The sequence below is a fragment of the Oreochromis aureus genome, linkage group 9 (assembly GCF_013358895.1).
Source record: "Oreochromis aureus strain Israel breed Guangdong linkage group 9, ZZ_aureus, whole genome shotgun sequence".
NCBI classification, from domain to species: domain Eukaryota; kingdom Metazoa; phylum Chordata; class Actinopteri; order Cichliformes; family Cichlidae; genus Oreochromis; species Oreochromis aureus.
The window spans coordinates 187,627-208,568 of NC_052950.1; the positions used below are offsets into that span (position 1 = coordinate 187,627).

At 43.4% G+C, this 20,942-nt stretch overlaps 1 protein-coding gene across 1 annotated transcript; it reads left to right on the forward strand.

Moving 5' to 3' along the window:
* Nucleotides 1-720: 720 nt before the first annotated feature.
* On the forward strand, nucleotides 721-19,141 carry abcd3a (ATP-binding cassette, sub-family D (ALD), member 3a). Its single transcript, XM_031739594.2, has 23 exons — nucleotides 721-908; nucleotides 1,516-1,546; nucleotides 1,650-1,748; nucleotides 3,058-3,146; nucleotides 4,619-4,688; nucleotides 5,120-5,217; nucleotides 7,811-7,934; nucleotides 9,381-9,437; nucleotides 10,260-10,402; nucleotides 10,475-10,544; nucleotides 10,762-10,831; nucleotides 10,985-11,082; nucleotides 12,976-13,067; nucleotides 13,451-13,542; nucleotides 13,622-13,694; nucleotides 13,782-13,845; nucleotides 14,087-14,164; nucleotides 14,246-14,311; nucleotides 14,768-14,857; nucleotides 14,926-15,045; nucleotides 15,585-15,689; nucleotides 16,696-16,752; nucleotides 17,613-19,141. Exons 1-23 carry the CDS (start codon nucleotides 802-804, stop codon nucleotides 17,688-17,690), a joined length of 1,971 nt encoding a protein of 656 aa, XP_031595454.1. The 5' UTR covers nucleotides 721-801; the 3' UTR covers nucleotides 17,691-19,141.
* Nucleotides 19,142-20,942: the final 1,801 nt, after the last annotated feature.

Here is a 20,942-nt window from a genome sequence, read left to right on the forward strand (position 1 = left end):
AGAGAATTCCATATTTCCTTTATTAGACTGCGGGACAGAAACCCCAGGGGAAACCGTGGGTTAGCTTACCAAGTTGATAACAAGCTTTGTGTGACTGGCAGTCCCCCGGCACAGATTAGTAATACACTATTAGAGTAGTAATACACCAGTAAGTGCCAGGATGATTGTCATGTTTTATACATTAAGGAAACCAAACAACCTCTGGCTAAGCACATGGCTTAAGGCAGAAGAGCTACCTCATTATCACCATCGTTGATTATTATGTCTAAAGCAGGGTTAGATCTTAAACTAATTGAGCTAATTTAAGTTATAATTTAACTTATATATAAAAAACTTTACAGGTACTTTAAAATGAAAAAAACACAAAAAAACATATGCTATTGTAAAGTAAGTGCAGCTTTTATTTAATATTACACTTCGTTCACATGCTTATTTTTTGCATAGTTATTTAGATATGATAGATATTTGTGTTTTTTTTTGGATGTACATTTATTCACTGACTCTGTTTTCGTGTTTACATTCATTGTTACTGATCTCTTTGGCAATTCATTCATTCGTATATGCATTTGTACTTGACGTGTCAAAGTAAAAATAGATACATAATAATAATGACAATTTACTATTATTATTAGTAGTAGTAGTAGTAGTATTGTAGCCACAGGTAGGTGGCAGTAATGCATCTCTATACTTGTTGTCAGCCGCCGATGAGGAAGAAGAAGCCGAAGCACAAGAAAACGAAGAAGAAGCAGAAGACTTCGACCGAAAGACCGTGGGGAGCAGGCCGGTCGTTGTGTCCCAGTCATGGCGGGTTTCAGTAAATATCTGACAGCTAGGAACTCCTCCATAGCGGGCAGCATTTTGTTTGTGTTAGTCCTGCTGAAGCACAGGAAGCGGACCAAGTCAAATAGGTAAGCGGCTGCTGTTATGTGTCGCTCAGTAGCTGGTTGTCAGCAGTTTGCGACGACTGTCATGCTACTTAGGAGCGGCTAGCAGCTCATGCTGACAGGTGACTGCGACCTGCCGCTGCCTCGGTGCTCCCGAGTCTCCCTCAGGTTTTCTAAGCAGGCACGTTTTCTGTGTGCACTTTGGGGCCCTCTTGTTTCGGTCGGCATACATCCCAACACAAACAGAAGTAACGTGTGTTCCTGACACACTGTCGTAAACCCATGACTGGGCTGACTGGGAAACGACTTAGTTGTCAAATCTGTGGCTTGGTGTCTTCTACTATATCTTTCTAAGAAATGTCGTACTGTCAGCCAAAGTTGTGTGTGTATAATTTAATAAGGTAGTGTGTGTAGTTATCTGTCAGCCACAACAACATTAAACCCGCTGGCAGGTGAAGTGAGTAATGTTAATTGTGGGAAAGCTTATAGAAGTAACACTGCTCTGAGGCGGTGAAGGCGGAGGTTGTAGTCCCTGTGTGAATCCTGTAAATGGGCCTCATGCTACAGTATGGCAGGGGAGGCCACTGTTAACAGCGTGTTTCTGATAATCGTTCAACCCCGTCTTTTTCAGAGGAAGCTCAGATCTGGTGCTGAACACGCAGGTATGTTGAAACACCCTGACCTGAATGTTTAAAGTGTCCAAAGTCTACATAATACTTAGTTTGGTGCAGTCGCTTTAATTCTTGTCTGTACCTCTTCATGTAGAAGGATGGCAAAAAAGATCGGGCAGCTGTGGACAAAGTTTTCTTTCTCCGGATCCTCCGGATTCTCCGGGTCTTGGTGCCTCGCGTTTTCTGCATGGAGGTAAGATGTGAAGACAAGCGAGTAGACTTGAACCAAGCTGTTACACTGCCTGCACTCACTGCTCTCTTATTTATTCATATATGTGCTTTTGTTAGATTCCAGGGCAGTGGACAGTTCTTTCATCACGCCAGTGTAGACATGCTGTACATTTCTTCTGACCGCTGTTAAATGATTATCAGGGGGAAAAACACACTGCATCCTTTATTCTAAAAAAATAGCAGAAAAGCCAGTACAGTGTAAAAAACAAGCCTTGACTGCTTTGTGAGCACATCCTGGTTCCTTCTTTCTAAGGACCGGAGACTGAAGAGCCATTACCCTACCAGGGCTCGGTGCCCATCTTATCTGCCGTGAGCTGAGATCACAGCTTCCAATATGTAGTTGGTGACTTGGTGTTTTCACACCTATAGTTCTTTTACTCTGGTCTGTATCAGTTGCTGCATGTGTAGCTGGTCCCCATAGTTTGGTTTGTTTTCACACAGAAAAATCCAAATCTGTCTGCAGTGGGAGCAACAAAGGTTAGTTCAGGACGATGGTGTTGTGTTCTCAACTATAGGAGAACATGGAGAATTTCACAGCTTGCTTGCTAGCCCATACAGACCCTCACATATCTATAGTACCTTGCCGGATCCCACAATACACAACGTCCATGGCTCCGGCTTTGGTTCGTGTCACAGTGAGGTTACTGTGTTCACATCTTCACATATTTTTAAGTGAAATAAACACAGCAGGTGTGGACAGCATGTGTATAAATATGATACTTGGACAGTAATTACCTGATAATAAGATCGTAGTGATACCAACACTTCATCTTTGCTTCCTTCTGGTCAGCATTAATGTTGAAGACACATGTTGCCAGTCCTCCCATTTAAAAGTACTTGTGCCTGTGTTTCCCTCCCCGTGGTGTTAGATTGGCTGCTCTCTGACATTTTCATGGTTATTGGTATTACATTTGAAATTCTAGTTTTGTGACAGCCCTAATTACTGAGGTCCATTTGCCTTTCACCTATTTGACCAGTGATGACTGGGCCAACCATAAAACATTGGTATCTGGTAATGGTTCAAAGATACTTGGAAACTGTTTCCAAACCGTTACTCTGATTGCGTGTGCAGCAGAGCCCTTTGACACAGAAACAATAACTCCACAAGTCAAGGTCGCAGCCACATGGCTGCTCCTGGTTTCTTCTCGTCTTATCTCATCAGTTCATTAGATATGAGCAGAGTCAAAGGTAGGATAATAAACAACTGTGATTGACTGCAGTCTTTTACACACTCCACTAACTGTGGGCGCTGTTTCCCCTCTCCTCCACAGGCTGGCTACCTTATTTTTATTGCTGCCATGTTGGTGGCCAGAACCTACTGTGATGTGTGGATGATCCAGAATGGGACCATGATCGAAAGGTCAGGCTTCAGTGTTTAAGATAAGATGTTTGTTTTTGTTACAAAAGTAAATCAGACGACACAACAAAGATGATAAATCTATGTATGGGGGGTGGGGTAGTGTATATCACTGATGCTGATGCCCTACCAAGAGCATGTGGCGTTCCCGGGTTTCTCTGCTGCTAGTCACAGAATGAAAGTTTGAAAATGTAACGTTGATTTTGCTTTGCTGTCTTTACAGGAATTGATGAACTTTGTTTTGATTCTTCACAGTGGTATTATAAGCAGAGACAGCTCTCTATTCAACAGGCACTTTTTTTCCTACATATCAGTCATACCAGGGGTAACTGTCAACAAGTGCTTGTATTAGAAGTGGGGAAGCCATTAACATGGTAGTTTTAACATCTGCTTTGGAGTTGTTGTGCTTTGTGTGAGGTCTGCTTTCCTTTTGAGGTAAAACACTGACCTGTGGTCATCATGGTAATGTGTAACATCTTGGCATAGATTAACTGGAATGCTATTCAGTGTGTGCTTGTGCCTTGTTACTCCTGGTTTGGAAGCAGCCTGTGTCAGTCTGATTGTACATGTCAGAGTAATGAGCAGCACAGCCGGCTGGCTCTGAATCAGCAGGCTCGGCCTGCAGCTGATCAGACATGACGTGTAGTATGAACTTGTTCTGCTTCAGATACTGTGTGCGTTCAGAAGGGCCGTTTCATGTATCATGTGACCCTAGCACACAAAGCGCTGCGTACGAGTGCCGCCGGTCACAGATTGTATCTGATGAGAAACTGCTGGCTGAGAACATCTTTTTAGGAGCAGTGAAAGCCGTCGCACGCTGCATTGTTAAGAAGCGACTGAAGCTGAGAATTATTCAAATGCAGACTTGTTCTATGTACACTCTGCAAATGTGAGAAACCCCAGGAGAGCGAGCTGGGCCTGATGCTTCTAAGCAAGAAAAGACCGAGACTGTGGTTCGATCCATTTCTTCATGGTGGCAGCAGCAGGGAGAGTGTCATGGTTTGATCCAGGAGTCACTGAGGAGTTTTCAGAGAGCCAACTGACCAAGAGCATCGTCTAGCTGTTTGACTGAAGTACTGTTGCTTATAGATTTGATATTGGTGCAGATTTTGAATTACGAGCACACACACACTGCACTTGGGTATGGGTTGCGATATTTTTTTTAATTTTTTTTGTGCGATTAGGTGGATCTGACAAATATTTGTAATGTATGTAACAAATCCAATTTAATGCCACTAGCCACTGTACGTCAGCCGTGGTACAGTAAAGCCTTTGGAGTCGGTGGCCCTCTATAGTCCAGTGCACAGCAGCTAATAACATGGAAATGCATAGATTGAATAGTGTTGCTCCGTGTCAGGATCCCACCGTCCTTCTGTTTGTGTCGTATCACATCATAAATTGCACACAGCAAGCTTCAGTGTTTGTCTCTGACCTTGGCTTTGTTTGCTCATCTTTGTTCTTGTTGTGGTTTGCAGTGCAATTATTGGTCGTTCGACTAAAGATTTCAAGATCTGCTTGTTGAAGTTTATTGAATTCATGCCAATTGTAAGTGTGAACTCTGAACTCCTGAGGTTTGTGACACTCCAACGTTGATTTCATGTCCATCTGTAGTTTATGCTCCCACATCTTTGTTGGAATGACAAATAATTCCATTTAAAACCAAAAACACACACTACCATGATTCTGCTTCGCTAACAGTGTGAATGAATGCCTGTGCAGCTGTGTGACTGACTGCTTTTCATGGTTGAGCTCTATGGCACAGAAATTGGTGTAATTATCATACTGACATAAACTGAGCATTGACTCTTCCCAGGCTGATTGTGTTGTTTAGTTTGCATGGCTTTCATGAAATCATGCTAGTTTGCTCCGTAGCCTTTGCCAGTAACTGTGGGTGGTCACCATAGCAGCTCTAGCTTTGTTATTGCCACGCTGTTCTCCTGGGAGCTTTCTTTTAATGTGTGACTGGCTGTTTCCAGATATCCTTGGTGAACAACTTCCTAAAGTTTGGTCTGAATGAGCTGAAGCTGAGGTTTCGTGAGAGGCTAACCCACCATCTCTACAACCAGTACCTGCAGTAAGTACACCAGTAATACTGTGCTCATCATGTCCAGAGGGTTTCACCTTCAGTGCCTGTGAGACAGGTGCATTGAGAGCAGCATGGTTAGGCTGGTGTATTTCAAGTTGAACTACAATTTCAAATGAAACGAGTGGCTTTGTTTGCTAAATCTGAGAAACAAATGTGAGACGGTGTCAGTTTTGGCTGTTGTGTTGAAGCCTCTCTGTCTCCCTGTGGTCACTGACACCAACACCTGGGACATGCATGTAAGCTGTGCCTGTGTGGGTGCAGCTAGGGCTGCTCGATTATGGCAAAAATGATAATCACGATTATTTTCACTGAAATTGAGATCTGGATTATTTGACGATATTTATTTAACAATAACAATGTATTGAATAATGGCTTTAAAGATTGTCAAAAAATAATATAAAATAGTCTGCAAATACTGATTACAGTGCAAATGTTTGCAATATAAAAAATAAATGAAAAATGTAAACATCTATGTTTAGTGAACTTCAAAATACTGCACAATATTTGATCCACGTCTGACTCCGCGAACCCATAATGTTTCCACCAATGTTCCCTCAAATGTTTCATGTGTCTGAGCGAACACACAAAGTCCCTGAGCGTCCCTTGGACCACTGTGAGCGACATCAGACGTGTGCACTGTGGTCACGCCAGCATCTAATCCATCCAAGTTACATGGTTTATTAAAATAATCAAATTACAGCATTTACATTTATGTTAGACTACTTTTAAACTGCTTTAGCCCACTTGCAATGAAAATGTAAAATAAATCCTGTTCATGACCTGTGTAGTATGTTAACACTATTGGAAGTAAAAATAACTTGAACTCCAATTTTGAAAACACAACTTTCTTTCTTTTCTTTTTTTCCATAAAGCTCTGACTTGTATTATGAGTCTGTGGTCTGGGAGAGAGTCTGTAACTCTGTCTGCAAAATACAGTATATAATGACCAATGTTGGCCAATTAATTACATAGTTACTTCTTCAAAAAAGTAACTCAGTTTGGCAAACAACAAAGTTTTTTGCAGCTATTTATTTTTTTTAATGCAGCCAAGGCGTTTTTAAATAAACATTTCAAACTATTTACAGAACAATCAGCTGTTCTGCATCAAATCTGATGCCACACAAATTATTTGTGCCACTCCAAAAAATAATTTCTGTCCCCTATGAGATAAAGGAGAACAACAGCCTGATACCTGCAGGCCTGACAACAGGAGATGTATCACTGCTGTAACACCTGTAACATTCAGCAGCCGCCTCATTGTTGTGACACACACAACAAAACTATTGACTACACTACACACTAACTACACACTAACTACACAAGATTTGCGCTAAACGTCTCAAATCTCTCACATCTCAGAACACCGCCGTCACTCCTAAAACTTCCCCCCGTTTCTTAACAACTAGATGCCACGTTGCCATATCATTATTTGATTGGTCGACACAGTACTTTTTTCGACCAATAGGAAAGGGTGGGAGGGGTTTTTGGTTTTGTTTTTGCTCACAGGCTTTCGAGCGTTTTCCTTATAAAACGCCGTTTTTACCGTTTCTTCCCGCAGTGAATATAAACAACGACAGTATTCAGGAAGAAAACCAAACATTGCAGATATTTTCATCATAACTCTGGTTTTACGTGGCCGATCAACACAATTTAAAAACTGGTATAAAGTCCACACTTTTTCCATCAGTTGTTCCGTCTGTCCTGCTCACATCTCCAATGGTTGGACATGTTGTCATTAACGTGGCTTCACTCCACATCAGCCACGCCGCTTTGCTCGCTAAAACACCGGTGTCGGCACATAAGGACGCTGTCATAGCCTGTCAGCGACGTTGATTGGCTGCGTATATACGAATGTGAATCGCATCATTGGCTGGACTACAGGATAAGGTGGCATCGTTCTAATCCCATACAGGAGCAGCCAGTCACTCACTGACTAACACTGCAAAACAGAATTGTTAAAGTTTTAATTTTAATTTCAATTCAGGTTAGATTTTTTTTGTGCGCAACGCAGATTTTCTGTGCGCAGAGACCGTGCCAGCAGTGCGCAATTAGGCACGTGCGCAGCTTAGAGGGAACATTGGTTTCCACACCACTGAAGTCGTTTCACCTCTTTTCAACCAACGGCATTCTTTCTTCAGCAGCCATTATCCTCTCCTCTCCAAATAACTTCTGCTTAGCTTTCCGAGCTTCCCTCGGGTCCTCTTAATTGTTGTGACGCGTGTTCGAAACGCAGAGAGGTGCGCTCGATTTGCCACAAGGAGCAGCGCGAGAGTAAAGCACGAGGGAGGTGGTAATAATCGGCTCAGTCATTTTTGATGATCGTTGAAAACCCAGATCGTAATCGAGATTAAACTTCGATTAAATGAGCAGCCCTAGGTGCAACTTTTTCTTTTTTTGCTACTATCAGCTCGTCACTACTGAACTTTGACCCTGCAGATGTAACACTTCAAAGGAGAGCCAAAGCAAACAGTATCAACCCTTTTTTCCATCACAGGGACTCTAACCCAACTCTTAGTGAATTAGATCTGTTGTGTGATTGGGACATGTGTTGGTTGCTTCACTCTGTTTCCTGCTTCTTTAGAGGTTACACTTACTACAAAATGGGAAACTTGGACAACCGTGTAGCCAACGCAGACCAGCTGCTGACACAGGATGTGGAGAAATTCTGCAACAGCGTGGTGGATCTGTACTCCAACGTCAGCAAGGTACTCCTATACATGTTAATGATAAATCAGATCAGTCAGTATACTGACACACAGCTGCACTCCCCCATCATGCAGGTGTAATTCGGCCAGAGTGGGATGTAAATACACTGTACACATCAGAGTATCATCACCCCGTGGGGCGGGTGGATGGAGAACAAGGCGACACAGGAGAGTCAAATTGATATTATGGATATGTGCTAAAAACCTCTGACTGCAATAATTTAACAAGATCGTCACCTAGGTTTTTAAATCAATAGCAGAGGTGTGCCTACCAGGAGGCTGAGGGTGCAGCAGTGTGGTGGGTAGGGCTGGGCCATATCATACCATTCACCGTAATACTGGTATAATGTGCAGAACTGGCTGAGTTTTTCTCCCTCAGATACACACCAAAGCGTTTTTTTGTAGAACATGCAAGCGTGCCGTCGTTATTACCGTTTGTTTTCACAAAATAAAGCACACTTAAAATCAATCCTTTGATTTTCTCAAAAATCGACAGTGCGCCTTACGTATGAATTCTGGTTGTGCTTACTGACCTTGAACTGATGTTATGTGCTACACGGTGCTCAGAAATGCGTCAAAATATTTTAGTCCGACTTTGGTAAGCTATGAAGCCGCACGGCATGATGGATTGTCGGAGCATTACGGCTGCCATAGTCAGGAGCCTGGCGGAGTGATACGTACTGTGCTTCAATGTGATATTACAGGTGTGTGTGTGTGTGTGTGTGTGTGTGTGTGTAACAAGCCCAAAATGGCTCCTGTTAAGAGACATGCGTATGAAGTGGATTTTAAACTCTATCAGTGGCGCAGTACAACACGGGAATAGAGCAGCTGTGAGAGAATTCAACATTAATGAATCAATGGTACAAAGTGCAGGAAGCAAGAAGACTGAGTAAAGTTTGACTTCTCTGACTGTTTGGTTTTATAATCCCGTGCACCTCATGGTCTGAAAAATACGTATTTGACTTTTTTATTTGGCACACTGCAGTTTCATGTTGCAAAGCACCTCTTTTTAACTTCAGTGATATTATACATGGTTATGCTCAGGATATGTCAGCTCATTTCTACTGGAAATGCCTTTTGGTTAAACTGTCAGCGAGGAATTTGCATTTGCACTGTTACATTGTTGTACAGCTTTAATGCACATAAAAAACAGCTGCTTGTTTAAGTGAAAAAAGTATTTTGTCTCGCGTCAGTTATATCGTTATCGCAAATTTTCAAATATATCGTGATAAATATTTTTGGCCATATCGCCCTGCCCTAGTGTTGGGGGCAGCACTCCACCACGTGGGCGGGGCCTTTCTGTGCTGGACATGTTTGTGCGTCTGTAACTACAGCTGTTACCTTCTGTTTGGTGTCTCTGTTAAAACCACAGCAGCTCTGGACTCGTGAGGCCTCCTGTGGTGTTTCCCTGTTTTTAACTCTGGTTTTCCTGTTTGTGTCCTGCAGCCTCTGTTAGATATTGGCCTTTACATCTTCAAACTGACAAGTGCCATTGGTGCCCAGGTAAGCAAGTTGATTCATCAGTTTCCAAGAAATATCTTTTTATTTTGGGATGGAACAAGTACAATGAGTACTTTCCAGATGGACTGCGTGTCCACTAATGATTCCTGTTGGTTCTCAGGAGATCTCTGTGATCAGCACTGTCAGCTGTAGGCTTGACTCCTGAGTCAGCAGAAATCACTTTCCTCCTCATCATGAAACGCTTCCCTTTCTTTCTGCTATCCCTCTGCTACAAATCACCCCACCCTGACATCTCCATCTCCTCCATCAACCTGTCCAACAAGAGAATCAGAGCTGATGCTTGAACCCATCTGTGTACATGTGTGCTGGACCAGCCTCACACAGCTTTCTTCCACAGTTTGACTCTGTTGTGCGTTACCACAGCTCCCATTATGTGCTTCCACAAAGACACGCTTCAACTCTTTCTGACCTTCCCTTCTTTAGGCGTCTGTCAATGTGTATGTTTCTTTAATATGTGCATTGGAGGACAGAGCTTGGTCAAAAGCCTGGGATGGCTGAAGGTCGGTGGGTGGATCGCTGTCTGGTCCAACATAAACACCTAAAGTTCTCCCTCTGAATTCAAACAATCCCGAGGTTATGCTACTGTGTTGTACCAGTCTTTAGAAAAAACGTGTCTAACCAGACTTCAGGTGGCATTACCTTGGCCTCCAATAGTACTAAAGTAAGTCATTTTTGACCAGGATATTTCCTTCAGTGAGGGTGTGGGTCCACCTCCTTACTACATCTGTTAAGTCTTCTCATTGTTTGACGCGGGCACATCTTAAGCTCGGGTGTACTGGTGTCTCTTTATTCATCATCACCTAGGGTCCAGCCACCATGATGGTCTACCTGCTGATCTCAGGTCTGTTCCTGACCAGATTAAGGAGGCCAGTAGGCAAGATGACCGTGACTGAGCAGCGTTACGAGGGAGAGTACCGCTATGTGAACTCTCGCCTCATCACCAACAGGTAAACCTGTCAGTAACTCCTCTGTTACTGTGTAGGTTTGGTGTGTTTGTTAATGATTTATTTTCTCATTAGTGAGGAGATTGCCTTCTACAATGGAAACAAGAGGGAAAAACAGACCATTCATAGCATTTTCCAGAAACTGGTGAGTACCATTTTTAGGTAACCCTGGGTTTAGCCCAGGCTGAGGGACTGTGTGCTTGACCTCAGTAAGTACTCATGTAGAGAAACTTAGAAGATGCAAACATTTTGTTTTTGAAGGATGAAACCAGTAAAGCAGGAAAAATCTCCAGTTCCTGGTAACTATGAGTGAATATGGAAGTGTAATCCAGACTGTATCAAAGGTGCATGTCTTCTTCCAGGTGAACCACCTGCATGACTTCATCTTCTTCCGGTTCTCTATGGGCGTCGTGGACAGTATCATTGCTAAGTGTAAGTAGTTGTTGTTTTGCTGACGTCCTCCTCGTCCAATCCTCCAACAAGCATCAGTAACAGTCTGTAACTGACAGAAGGAAGCCATTTTCATCAAATTCAACCCAAGAACATAAAGTGTGTCCTGTGTGTGCACATGCTGTTCCTTTGCAGATCTGGCCACCGTGGTGGGATATCTGGTGGTTAGCCGGCCGTTCCTGAACCTTTCCCATCCACGGCACACACACAGCACACACTCAGAGCTGCTGGAGGTGAGCGGTGTGTGGAGAGCTGTACTGTAACTTAACATGTGTTTGAAAGAATACTTCATAAATCCATGCTGACATTTGTTAAAGCTGTGATGAATCTAGATTACAAATATATTCTATTAATGTAATAATGAACTGTGTTTGTGAAACCAGGGCTTCTGTCAGCATCGCTCTAAGAACCTTGACTTTTCCAGCTGGTGGGCTTTAATGTCCTCTAATATTACTCTGGCAGCAGGAGGTACAGGTACAGTCTGAGGTGTAACCTGGCAGCATCAGACGGAACGAACAGCTGTTACATTGAGTTTGGGTCAGGTGATCGTGGGAACCAGTCAGTGGTATTGGTTCCTTTGTTCTCCAGGAACTGCCTGCATACATGAGGTCTGTCATAATCGGGCACCAGAAGTTCTGACAGCAGCAATCAGACGATGGGCGTCATCCTAATACCAAATGGCAGTCGAGGTCTGTGCGTACCTGATGGTCTCCTCCCACCATCACTCACCCACCAACAAGCGTTGTCATGCTGAGCCTAGCATCCTCCACAGCTCCAGATCCTTCATTTCTGTCACATATGCTCAGGGTGAACATGCTGTCACCTGTGAAAACTCCACGGTGCCAGTGGACCTGTCAGTTTTGGTATTCTGTGGCAAATGCCAGTCAGGCTCCACACAGCCCACTAGAAGATGCTGTGGCTTCCCAGTAGATGAATTCCTTGGAGTTGTTAGTCTGCCTGTCTATTGCTCATCGGTTCCACTTGCACTTGTGCTGCAACTGATTTCAGTTCAAGTGCCACGAGGAGCAGAATCGTGCTGCAGTCTGCAGCGTGGATGTGAACATGACTTTCTTGCTTTTGTGCAACAAAGATAAGAGAGTGATGGTAAAGGGCAAACTGCATCCAGGACAGGGACAAATATACATTCTGCTGCTAACACAACTTCAGCTCTTTACAAGCACCTGCACAGACAGCATGCTAATGCTAACACCAACCTAGCTGTTGGGCTGGGGTTGACATGCACCTGGCTAACTGAGCGACTGCAGACCTGAGCCGAACAGCCAGACCCTGAACTTTCACAGGTAACAAACTGATGAGCAGTCGGGCTGCAGCCTGTTTCTGCTCACGTGTGTCCTGATGGAGGTTTGTTGGTGTGTGGCACTGCAGACCTGTGGGTTTATATTCAATGGTAACTATGAAAGGATGCGTTTCAGGTCATTTTGCCATATGTAACAAACAGGACTACTTTAAAGTAAGCACGTCTGTGCAATATGTGTGATGCATTACACTTTAGAGCACCAACTCTAACACTGATCACAGCAAAGGGGGGAAATACAGAATGCAATTATATTCCACACTATGCTGCGATGCTGTTGACTCTCAGAGCGGAGCCAATGAGAGAGGCATTGAATTGATAAGTGATATGGATCATGGAATGGGAATTCCCACTGGTGTGTCCAGCCTCCTACGGCAACAGTGTGGAGTATCTGGAGGATGAATGGCTCCGTGATCTGACCTAAATCAGAACATCGCTGGGATGTTTCAGTCTGTCTGCTGCTGCCAGGCTCCGCCTCCGACTGTCCAGGAGCTCCGTGACGACTGATTCCAGATCTGTGAAAGGGTCCATGATTGATTCCAAGCCCTGATTTTTCAGGGTGTCTTTGAACTCGGCCCTCTGTAGGCTGATCATTTTCATTTCCATCCAACAATGTGGCGTCCCTTCAGTCCTCATGTTAGGCGTCCAGCATAATTAGTTTTCACACATAGATTTAATGCTTTTTTTTTTAAAAGTGTATGTTTATGCTGCAGTACAGCAGGAAAACCGCTTTAACCATGATGAACTTACAAAATACTGTAATGCTGTAGTAATGTTTGGGCTTTGAGGTTTGACTGATTGGTGTTCGTAGGACTACTACCAGAGCGGCAGGATGCTGCTGAGAATGTCCCAGGCCCTGGGCAGGATTGTTCTGGCTGGCCGAGAGATGAGCCGGCTCTCAGGGTGAGTGTTGCAGAAGGAGAGCTGTGGGGACTGGCAGGCTGTGCTTTGAGCCAGTATTTCTTTAGAGCTTAGATTTGACTGCTCATCTTTAAATGGATAATAATGGGAATGTCCTACATTTGCTTTCTTTCCAGTCTGTTCTTAGTTTCTAGTTCTGACCTGACACTTTCTTTACTAATGAAAATAAGCTAAACTCTGGCAGGCCAGTGATTTCAGGGCCTGGCTGTAGCTGCTTGTTACTGGTGGCCCAACAGTCTGCTGTCAGCATTAGCTTGATGAGCTCTGGCTGTCTGGGTTGTGTAGTGTGTTTCCAGTTGTAGAACAAAGCACAGCTGGTGTGCTGTTCACTTAGGATCTGTTGAATTGACGTGTGCCCCCGACAGGTTCACGGCTCGTATCGTTGAACTGATGAAGGTGCTCAAGGACCTTAATGCTGGCAAATACGAGCGCACCATGGTGTCCCAGCAGGAGAAGGGTACGCATGATTCCTGATTGTACTATGAAGTGGATTTCCGACAGCTGCCATCATCATTTGTTTTTTCCGCTGTGTTTAGAAGCAGATGCTGCAGAGAAACTGGTTCTGGTCCCGGGCAGTGGTCAAATTATTAACAAAGACAACCTAATCAAGTATGTGCTGGATTTGTTTGTGTGGTTTCACTTTGTGCTTCGTCAGTACGATATCGAGTGTGATTTATGTTTTCCTCTCCTTTGCAGATTTGAGAATACTCCCCTAGCAACACCCAATGGAGACCTCTTGATCAGAAATCTTACGTTTGAAGTAAAGTGTACTTTACATTACCTCATCTCCATCGAGTACTAAGACATGTTTTAGGCTCAAATACTTGTTTCACTCAGTGGTGTGCAGATACAGTTCAAACTTTCATGTCCAGCATCGAGCTGGATGTATGTGTGATACTGTCTACTGTGACATGAGATCAGCCTGGGCTCAGATAGCTTTGTCCCCTGTGTTTTGATGTTTAATGAGACTTTGTGTAGATGCTGTTCTCTCTTTTCTGAAGGTGAAGTCTGGCACTAATGTTCTTGTGTGTGGACCCAATGGCTGTGGGAAGAGCTCCCTGTTCAGAGTGCTGGGAGAGGTAGGGCTGCACCATCAGTAATCAGTTTCATCTCAAGCTGAGTTTACTTTTATAATGTGGATTTGTTTCATTGTGTTTTAGCTGTGGCCTCTGTTTGGTGGGCATCTGACAAAACCTGAGAGAGGGAAGCTTTTCTATGTCCCACAGGTGAGAATCTTCAGGATCACCTCCTGAAGAGGTGACCTCAGTAAGTACTCATGTGTACTCATGTGTTAGCCTAACCCAGAGCTTTGGTCTGGGTTAGGCTAACTCTAACTCTGATTCAGGTTGAGGAAGATGGTCTCTAAAAATGAGACGGGATAAAACACAAGACTGTCACAGAGTTTATGTATAGAGTACTCCAGAGTCTCGCCGGCTTCCTGCACTTTTCACAACCTCCCTGTTCACCAGGAGCACGTTAGTTTGTTAAAGCCTCCTGTATCTAAACAGAGCTCTGAGCGATCCTTCAGTAGAAGCTCATTTCATGCCCAAATACTGCTTTGTAGTGTAGGTCTCTGCTGAGATGTTACCCACGACACATGTTTCAGGATCAGCTTGGAAAACACAAGCACAGGCATTAATGCATCCCTTTAGAAATTCAAGTCCTCCTCTGTTTCTGTCCAGAGACCCTACATGACTCTGGGTTCTCTGAGGGACCAAGTCATTTACCCCGACACCCATGAAGAACAAAAAAGAAAAGGCATCTCTGATCAGGTACGACACAGCAGACTTCCTCCACACTGTCACTGTGTATGTGTGTATGACTCTATATTTGTGTACAGGTGCTGAAGGAATACCTGGATAATGTTCAGCTGGGTCACATCCTGGACCGGGAGGGCAGCTGGGATACTGTCCAGGACTGGATGGATGTTCTCAGTGGAGGGGAAAAACAGAGAATGGCTGTAAGGACTCACTCACACCAGCCTATTTATGCTGAACAGCCATAGACATGTGTTAAACTCTTCAGGCCTTTCTTTATTTATAGCCATTCCCTCACTGCAGTATGCTGGCAGTGAGGGAATGGCTCATCTATTGTGGGTCCATCAGACTGACACATTGCCTCCATGTCTCAAAGTGATCATGTCCGAGGAAGCATGTGTTTAAAAATGAACTGTACGCTGCAGCCAGTGTGGTTCCCTCATTCACTGTCACCTCTACTGTCGCTCCTTTGTTTTTCTGGCCCAACCAGTCATGGTTTGGCAGATGCATGAAGTTTGGGCTTTCACCCTCTGCGGGGTCGTGTCTGCGGGGTCGGGTCTGCGGGGTCGGGTCTGCTTGCTAACAGACACATTTGAAGGAGCGCTTTATTCTCACACCTAAACCTGCAGTGTGATGCTGAAGTTGCTCTGTGGCTGCTGATTTGAGTATCCTTTTCAGTGAAATGGTCAACTTTTGGAACAGCAGTGACTAACTTCCCTAACACATCTATTTCTTTACATAGATGGCCAGACTGTTCTACCACAAGCCCCAGTTTGCTATCCTGGATGAGTGCACCAGTGCAGTGAGTGTGGATGTTGAGGATTACATCTACACCCATTGCAGGACGGTATGTCTTTGAATATACATAAATATAGCACATGAGCACATTTGTTTACATCTGGTTCCACATTTGTTGGGGGGGCTCTGGGTTTTCAGTTCTAGAAAACTTTCTGCTGAACTGGGGCCAGTTATAGAGTGACTAATTATGTGAACCTGCTCACTGGCACGACTCCTCCCGTCCAGTTTAATCTGTCTGTTGCTCATTTCTTCATTCAGTCATATCAAAGTGCATCTTGGAATTCATTCGTTTCTAGAAGTTTCCCTGTTTACAGAAACTGAACAGTTAAATATTTGACTTCTCAGTGATGTCAGGGACTGACCTTGATCTGAGTTCATTGCTTTCAGAATAACAACTGTTGTCAGTCTAAAATGAAGCTGTCAAGTCCCTGAATCCAGAACGACCTCCTCAGAGGGCTCAGCCAGTTCTGAGCATGCAGCTTCACCTCAGCTCTTAACTTTTAATTAACAAGCACAACACAGGTTGTCAAGGACAACTCCACCTAATATATTTATCTTCATTTCCCAAAGAATCAGCTGTCAGGGGGTCGCTACATAAAATCAAACCATCCAACATCCACAATGGTACGTTCCTCTGAAAGGTCCAGGGATGAGGGAAAGTAACAAAAGCACAGGGAGGCAAAATGGTTTTATTAATGTTTCTACTACTAACTAAACTCAAAGAGACACAGAAGCTGCTATCGCCTTTAAAGAAAGAGAGCAACAAAACTGAGGTGTTGGTCAAAAAACTGAAAAGTCCAAAGGGTTAGGTAGTTAATCAACCACCACACAGGTCACTGCAACCCAACAAGGCTCTCTGGCACTAGAGCTCACCTTTCTCTGGCCTTAAGTACCTTTAAATGCTGATGGGAGTCAGCTGTATGAAAAGGTCCATTTGAAAGGAGGCCCTGCTGGGGCCGTAACACACTATGAGCTTTTGCAGCAGGGTTGGAGATGATGTGGCGAAATCTCACCATGGTATTCTTTAAAAGGGGGTTTGTTTTTTATCTCAACAGGTGGGCATCACCTTGTTCACTGTGTCTCACAGGAAATCCCTGTGGAAACATCATGAGGTAGGACTGGATGTTCTGTTCTTATGATTCAAAGTGCAGATCCTGTTATTGTTTCAGCGCTCTGCTTCATTGGTTGAGGCTGAGCAGACCACTCATAGTGTTTGTGTAGATTTGGGACCAGTGAGTCTGTGCACAGTTCAGACTGACACTTCTGTTATGTTCAGTGATTAAGGCTTCAAACAAACTGTATTCAGGGTGGTTTGTTGTTTCAGGGGCACCAAAGCTTCACCCCTCATCCACTCACTATGATTAAAAGCAGAGTCATTAAGATTTTCAGTGTTGATAAACTGTAGAGAGTAAGAAAGAACTGGTACCAGATGATGTGCCACACACTGTAAAGTTGGCCGCTGAGTCTCTTGATCTTATTGGTCGCGATCATGAAGGGAGGAATCCTATTGGTTGAAGCTGGGCTCGGGTCCTTTCTGTCCCCGTTATGCTAACGTCAGTGAAACGGTCAATGCTACGATGTGCTGGTGCTGTCATCTATTTTTGTGCTTTTATGACTGTAGCCACTAAGTGGGGCGTAAGATGACTTTGTCCTTGTGAGCCTCCTTGATGTCTCATTGGATTACTACTCATTCGTTTGTGCAGTATAGTCAACCAATGAAAACTAAGCCTTTGTGTCTGTGAATAGTGAAGGACATCCCAGTTCTTCTTCATGTGTGTTCAGAAACATGCTGATCTTAGTGCTTACTGTTACCTAGAACTAACCATTTGACACTTGGTTACATTTGTAACTGATCTCTTTGCTGTTGTAAACGACATCTCTTTGTATTGGTAAATGTTACTGTTTTAACCAATTGGTCTCTTCATTTCTCTCCTTCCCACACTCACTCTGTGTTTCTGAATCTGTCCTGTAGTATTATCTGCACATGGATGGAAGAGGAAACTACGAGTTCAAGCCCATCACAGAAGAAACAGTCGAGTTTGGTTCATAACTACCAGCTGCTGACACCGGCACAAATTTCCTGTTGATTTAGAAACCCGTCCTGTTTTCTCTCTGTGTAGTGTTTTTGTTTGGTGGGTGGGTTGCACTGGTGGCAGCAGTTAAAACTACTCACTGTTAAATCCTTATCACTGTTGTCCTGTCGAAATAATAATTTGTTCACTGCGAAACGTCGGTTTCCAGCCTTTAGGCTATTTTACACTAAAAGGTAGACACGTGCTACTGTGTCATCACTGCAGTCATGGATCATAACAATACCAGGTTTCCTTGTAATGATGAGCACGATGCTGTGCTGTTCGTCATGTGAGTGTGATGCTCCTTACATGTGTCTGTCTGGGAGCTTCTGACTGAAGATTAGAGCTGAGTTGACCTTTGGACGGTCCTTCACTCATAATTAATGTTTTAATGAGCTAATTTATGGAAGCATTTGTGAGGAGGCAGATCCTGTGACATCACAAACCCCACAGACTTCACACAGGAGATCACATCTTGTTGCATCTCACTCTGGATTTCCCTCGCTCTCTGGTAACCTTTAGCTAAACTTGGTTTAGGTTCAGATTCACAATGACGGCTTATTTGTTTTTGTTTTTTTTCAATTGTGGTACCAAGGTGACATCTTGCACTCCACCTACACGTGACGACGCCAGCAAGCATTTCATCGTTCACATGTAGCTGTGGGTCTGTAGGTTATAACGACTACCTGTGGGGGAGTTTGTGGGGAAGGACCCTTTTTCTCATGGCATAAATGTGCTTGCTTGCTGCTTCTGTCATTACTGGTTGTTTCCCCTCCTCTCTCCAAGCCGAAGGATAAAGGCCGTCTAAATGTGTCATAAAGTTAAAGCAAGTTTGCTCAATGACTTTTTCTGTGGCTGTGGGACAAAGTTATCGAGGCCTGTGGTTGTGTTATGTTAAACACATGCTGTCACAAACGGCAGCCTGTAGTTTTCCATAACTTTGCTCTTGTTTATAAAGCTGGTCTGAATGAATATCTTGACTCTGTGATCAGACAAACAAACAATGGAGAGAGAGGGAGAAGCAAAATGCAGCTCATGAAGTTCAGTGCAGCGTTTTTTATTTATGAAAAACTGTAATGTTGGTAACAGTACGAGCTGTGGTTCTGGAGCTCAGACCAGAGTCATTTGAACCTGATGGTTGTCAAGCTGCACTTTCTCCTGTTTTTAGTCAGTGATGATAAAACTGGTCCACACTCGAACAGCAAATAATGACTTTGAGCATTTCCCTTCTCCAAGTGTCATTACTCATTTTCATGAATGAAATGTAGATTCTGTGGGTGGTGGGACTGAAACCTGTGTTTGTTTTGGGGGGGTTTGTACCTTATACTAATGTTTTAAAAATGTAAAGGGGAGCCTTAACTGTGTTGGTATTTTCTATAATTAATGTTATCTCACTTCAGATTAATGAAATAAAGAGTTTTAGAAACTATTTTTGTGTGTGTACATCCACAGAGAGCTGGAGATCTGTTTGTACATGCGTAGATGCATACCAGGCAAACGTTTCCAGTTATTCGTCCAATGAATAGCTTGAAATGGTACAAAGGTAAGTGTTGAACTGCCACAGGTTAAAAATAATGTACATTTCAGAATTCTACAAAAAGACTTTTTTGGGGAACACAACATGGGTAACAAAAGCTGCTTTGCAGTGATGGAGGTTGATCAAGCCTTGAAAGCGATCCTCTTGCCAGCACGTACCTCCACCTCTCCTGGCTCTCTACTCTCACTGCAGCTCACATTTCATCTGTGAGCATCAACCTGTCATTGTGAACGAGGAGATTCAGAGCTGATCTCTGGTGTGATCCATCTGCCTCGCCTATGACACGCCTCACCACCGTCTCGCTGTGCTTACATGTGTGCTGGTCCAGGTTCCTTTCATTGCTTCTTCTGCTCATGAATCCATACTGCTGCTTGCTGATCACCACCTCTCTCTTTAACCTAGTTTCAGGCGCTGTTTTACAACCTTGCATATCAACCTTGTTCCAAATCTCTACCTCAGCTCAGTTAAACATGGAAAAATGTGATTCTATAAACTGGGTGAGAACCAGTCCGTTTACCAAAATATCTGAAAATATCTGAACCTGAATATGCATATTAAATAAATGTGTACGACTGCTTTTCTTCATACGTTTATTACTTCTATCTATAATCGCTGTCAACAGGATGTCCTAAAAACTCCCTGAAAAGCTTTCAGTTGATCCAAAATGTTACAGTGAGAGTACTGACAGGGAGCAGAGGGAGCAGACTTCTCCTGTACTGGCTTCCTTTTAAATTCTCCCAGTTTGGATTCAGGACACTGACACCCTCTCTATTTTTAAGGAACTTAAAAACATTGCTTTTCATAAAATTACCACTAAAGAACTTAACTTTGTGTTGGTTGATTTTATTTCTGTTGTAACAATGTTTCTCTTATTTGCCCATAAATAGTAACACAATTGTAAGGACAATGCATTTGTGAATTGTGCAGCATCCATGAAAAACTTACCAATTTTTTTTCTACCACTGTCACATATCTTATTCTGCTATTGATACTTTGGTGTTGCTTATCAGAGTGGATGACTGAAGTATGAAGAAACTATTTGGCACTATATCAGTGAAAGTGAATTCACTCCGCCCTATTGGAACAAGCATGGTTATCTTGGAGGATGGACGGTCCCCGGCTGTATGGGATTGTTGCAGAATATCATCACTATCTCTCTGCATTGACGAGCCTCCGGTGATGACGAGGCTTGCTTTTCCACTGAGGGTGACAACATCACACTGCTGTGACTCTGTCAGTGCACCAGTCAGCATAGCACTCTCTGCACATCCTGTATTTAGTTAAATGGTTCAAATCTGCATGTTTTTTGGCTACAAGTCCAGAATATGACATTTCCAAATTAAATCTTATTTAGAGATGTAACAATATTCTAAATTACTCTAATTTAGGAATTACTTTCATCGTTAGCCTTGAATGATAGTATTATAAAAGTTACACACTGTAACCACAGGAAACACCCACACAGGTGTTTAATCTCATTATGTTTTTGCTTTTTTCAGAGAGGTTTGTTCATCTTCAGAGCTTCCTTTAAAATCATTTAAATGTCAGTCAGTAAGACTTCATGCAGAGCAGAAAATACTGCAAGATCTGTATGAAGGTCTGCACTTCTTTTACTCGCTGCAGTGTGTCATGTTTACAATATGTCTGCTTAGAGCAACTGCAGTCAGTTTGTACTTTGACCTGCTGATCAGCT

Coding starts and splice junctions, on each gene's coding strand:
- abcd3a (XM_031739594.2), top strand. CDS start 802: ATGGCGGGTTTCAGTAAATATCTGACAGCTAGGAACTCCTCCATAGCG. Junction 11,083..12,975: donor CACACTCAGAGCTGCTGGAG/GTGAGCGGTGTG, acceptor TGGTGTTCGTAG/GACTACTACCAGAGCGGCAG. Junction 16,753..17,612: donor CCCTGTGGAAACATCATGAG/GTAGGACTGGAT, acceptor TCTGTCCTGTAG/TATTATCTGCACATGGATGG.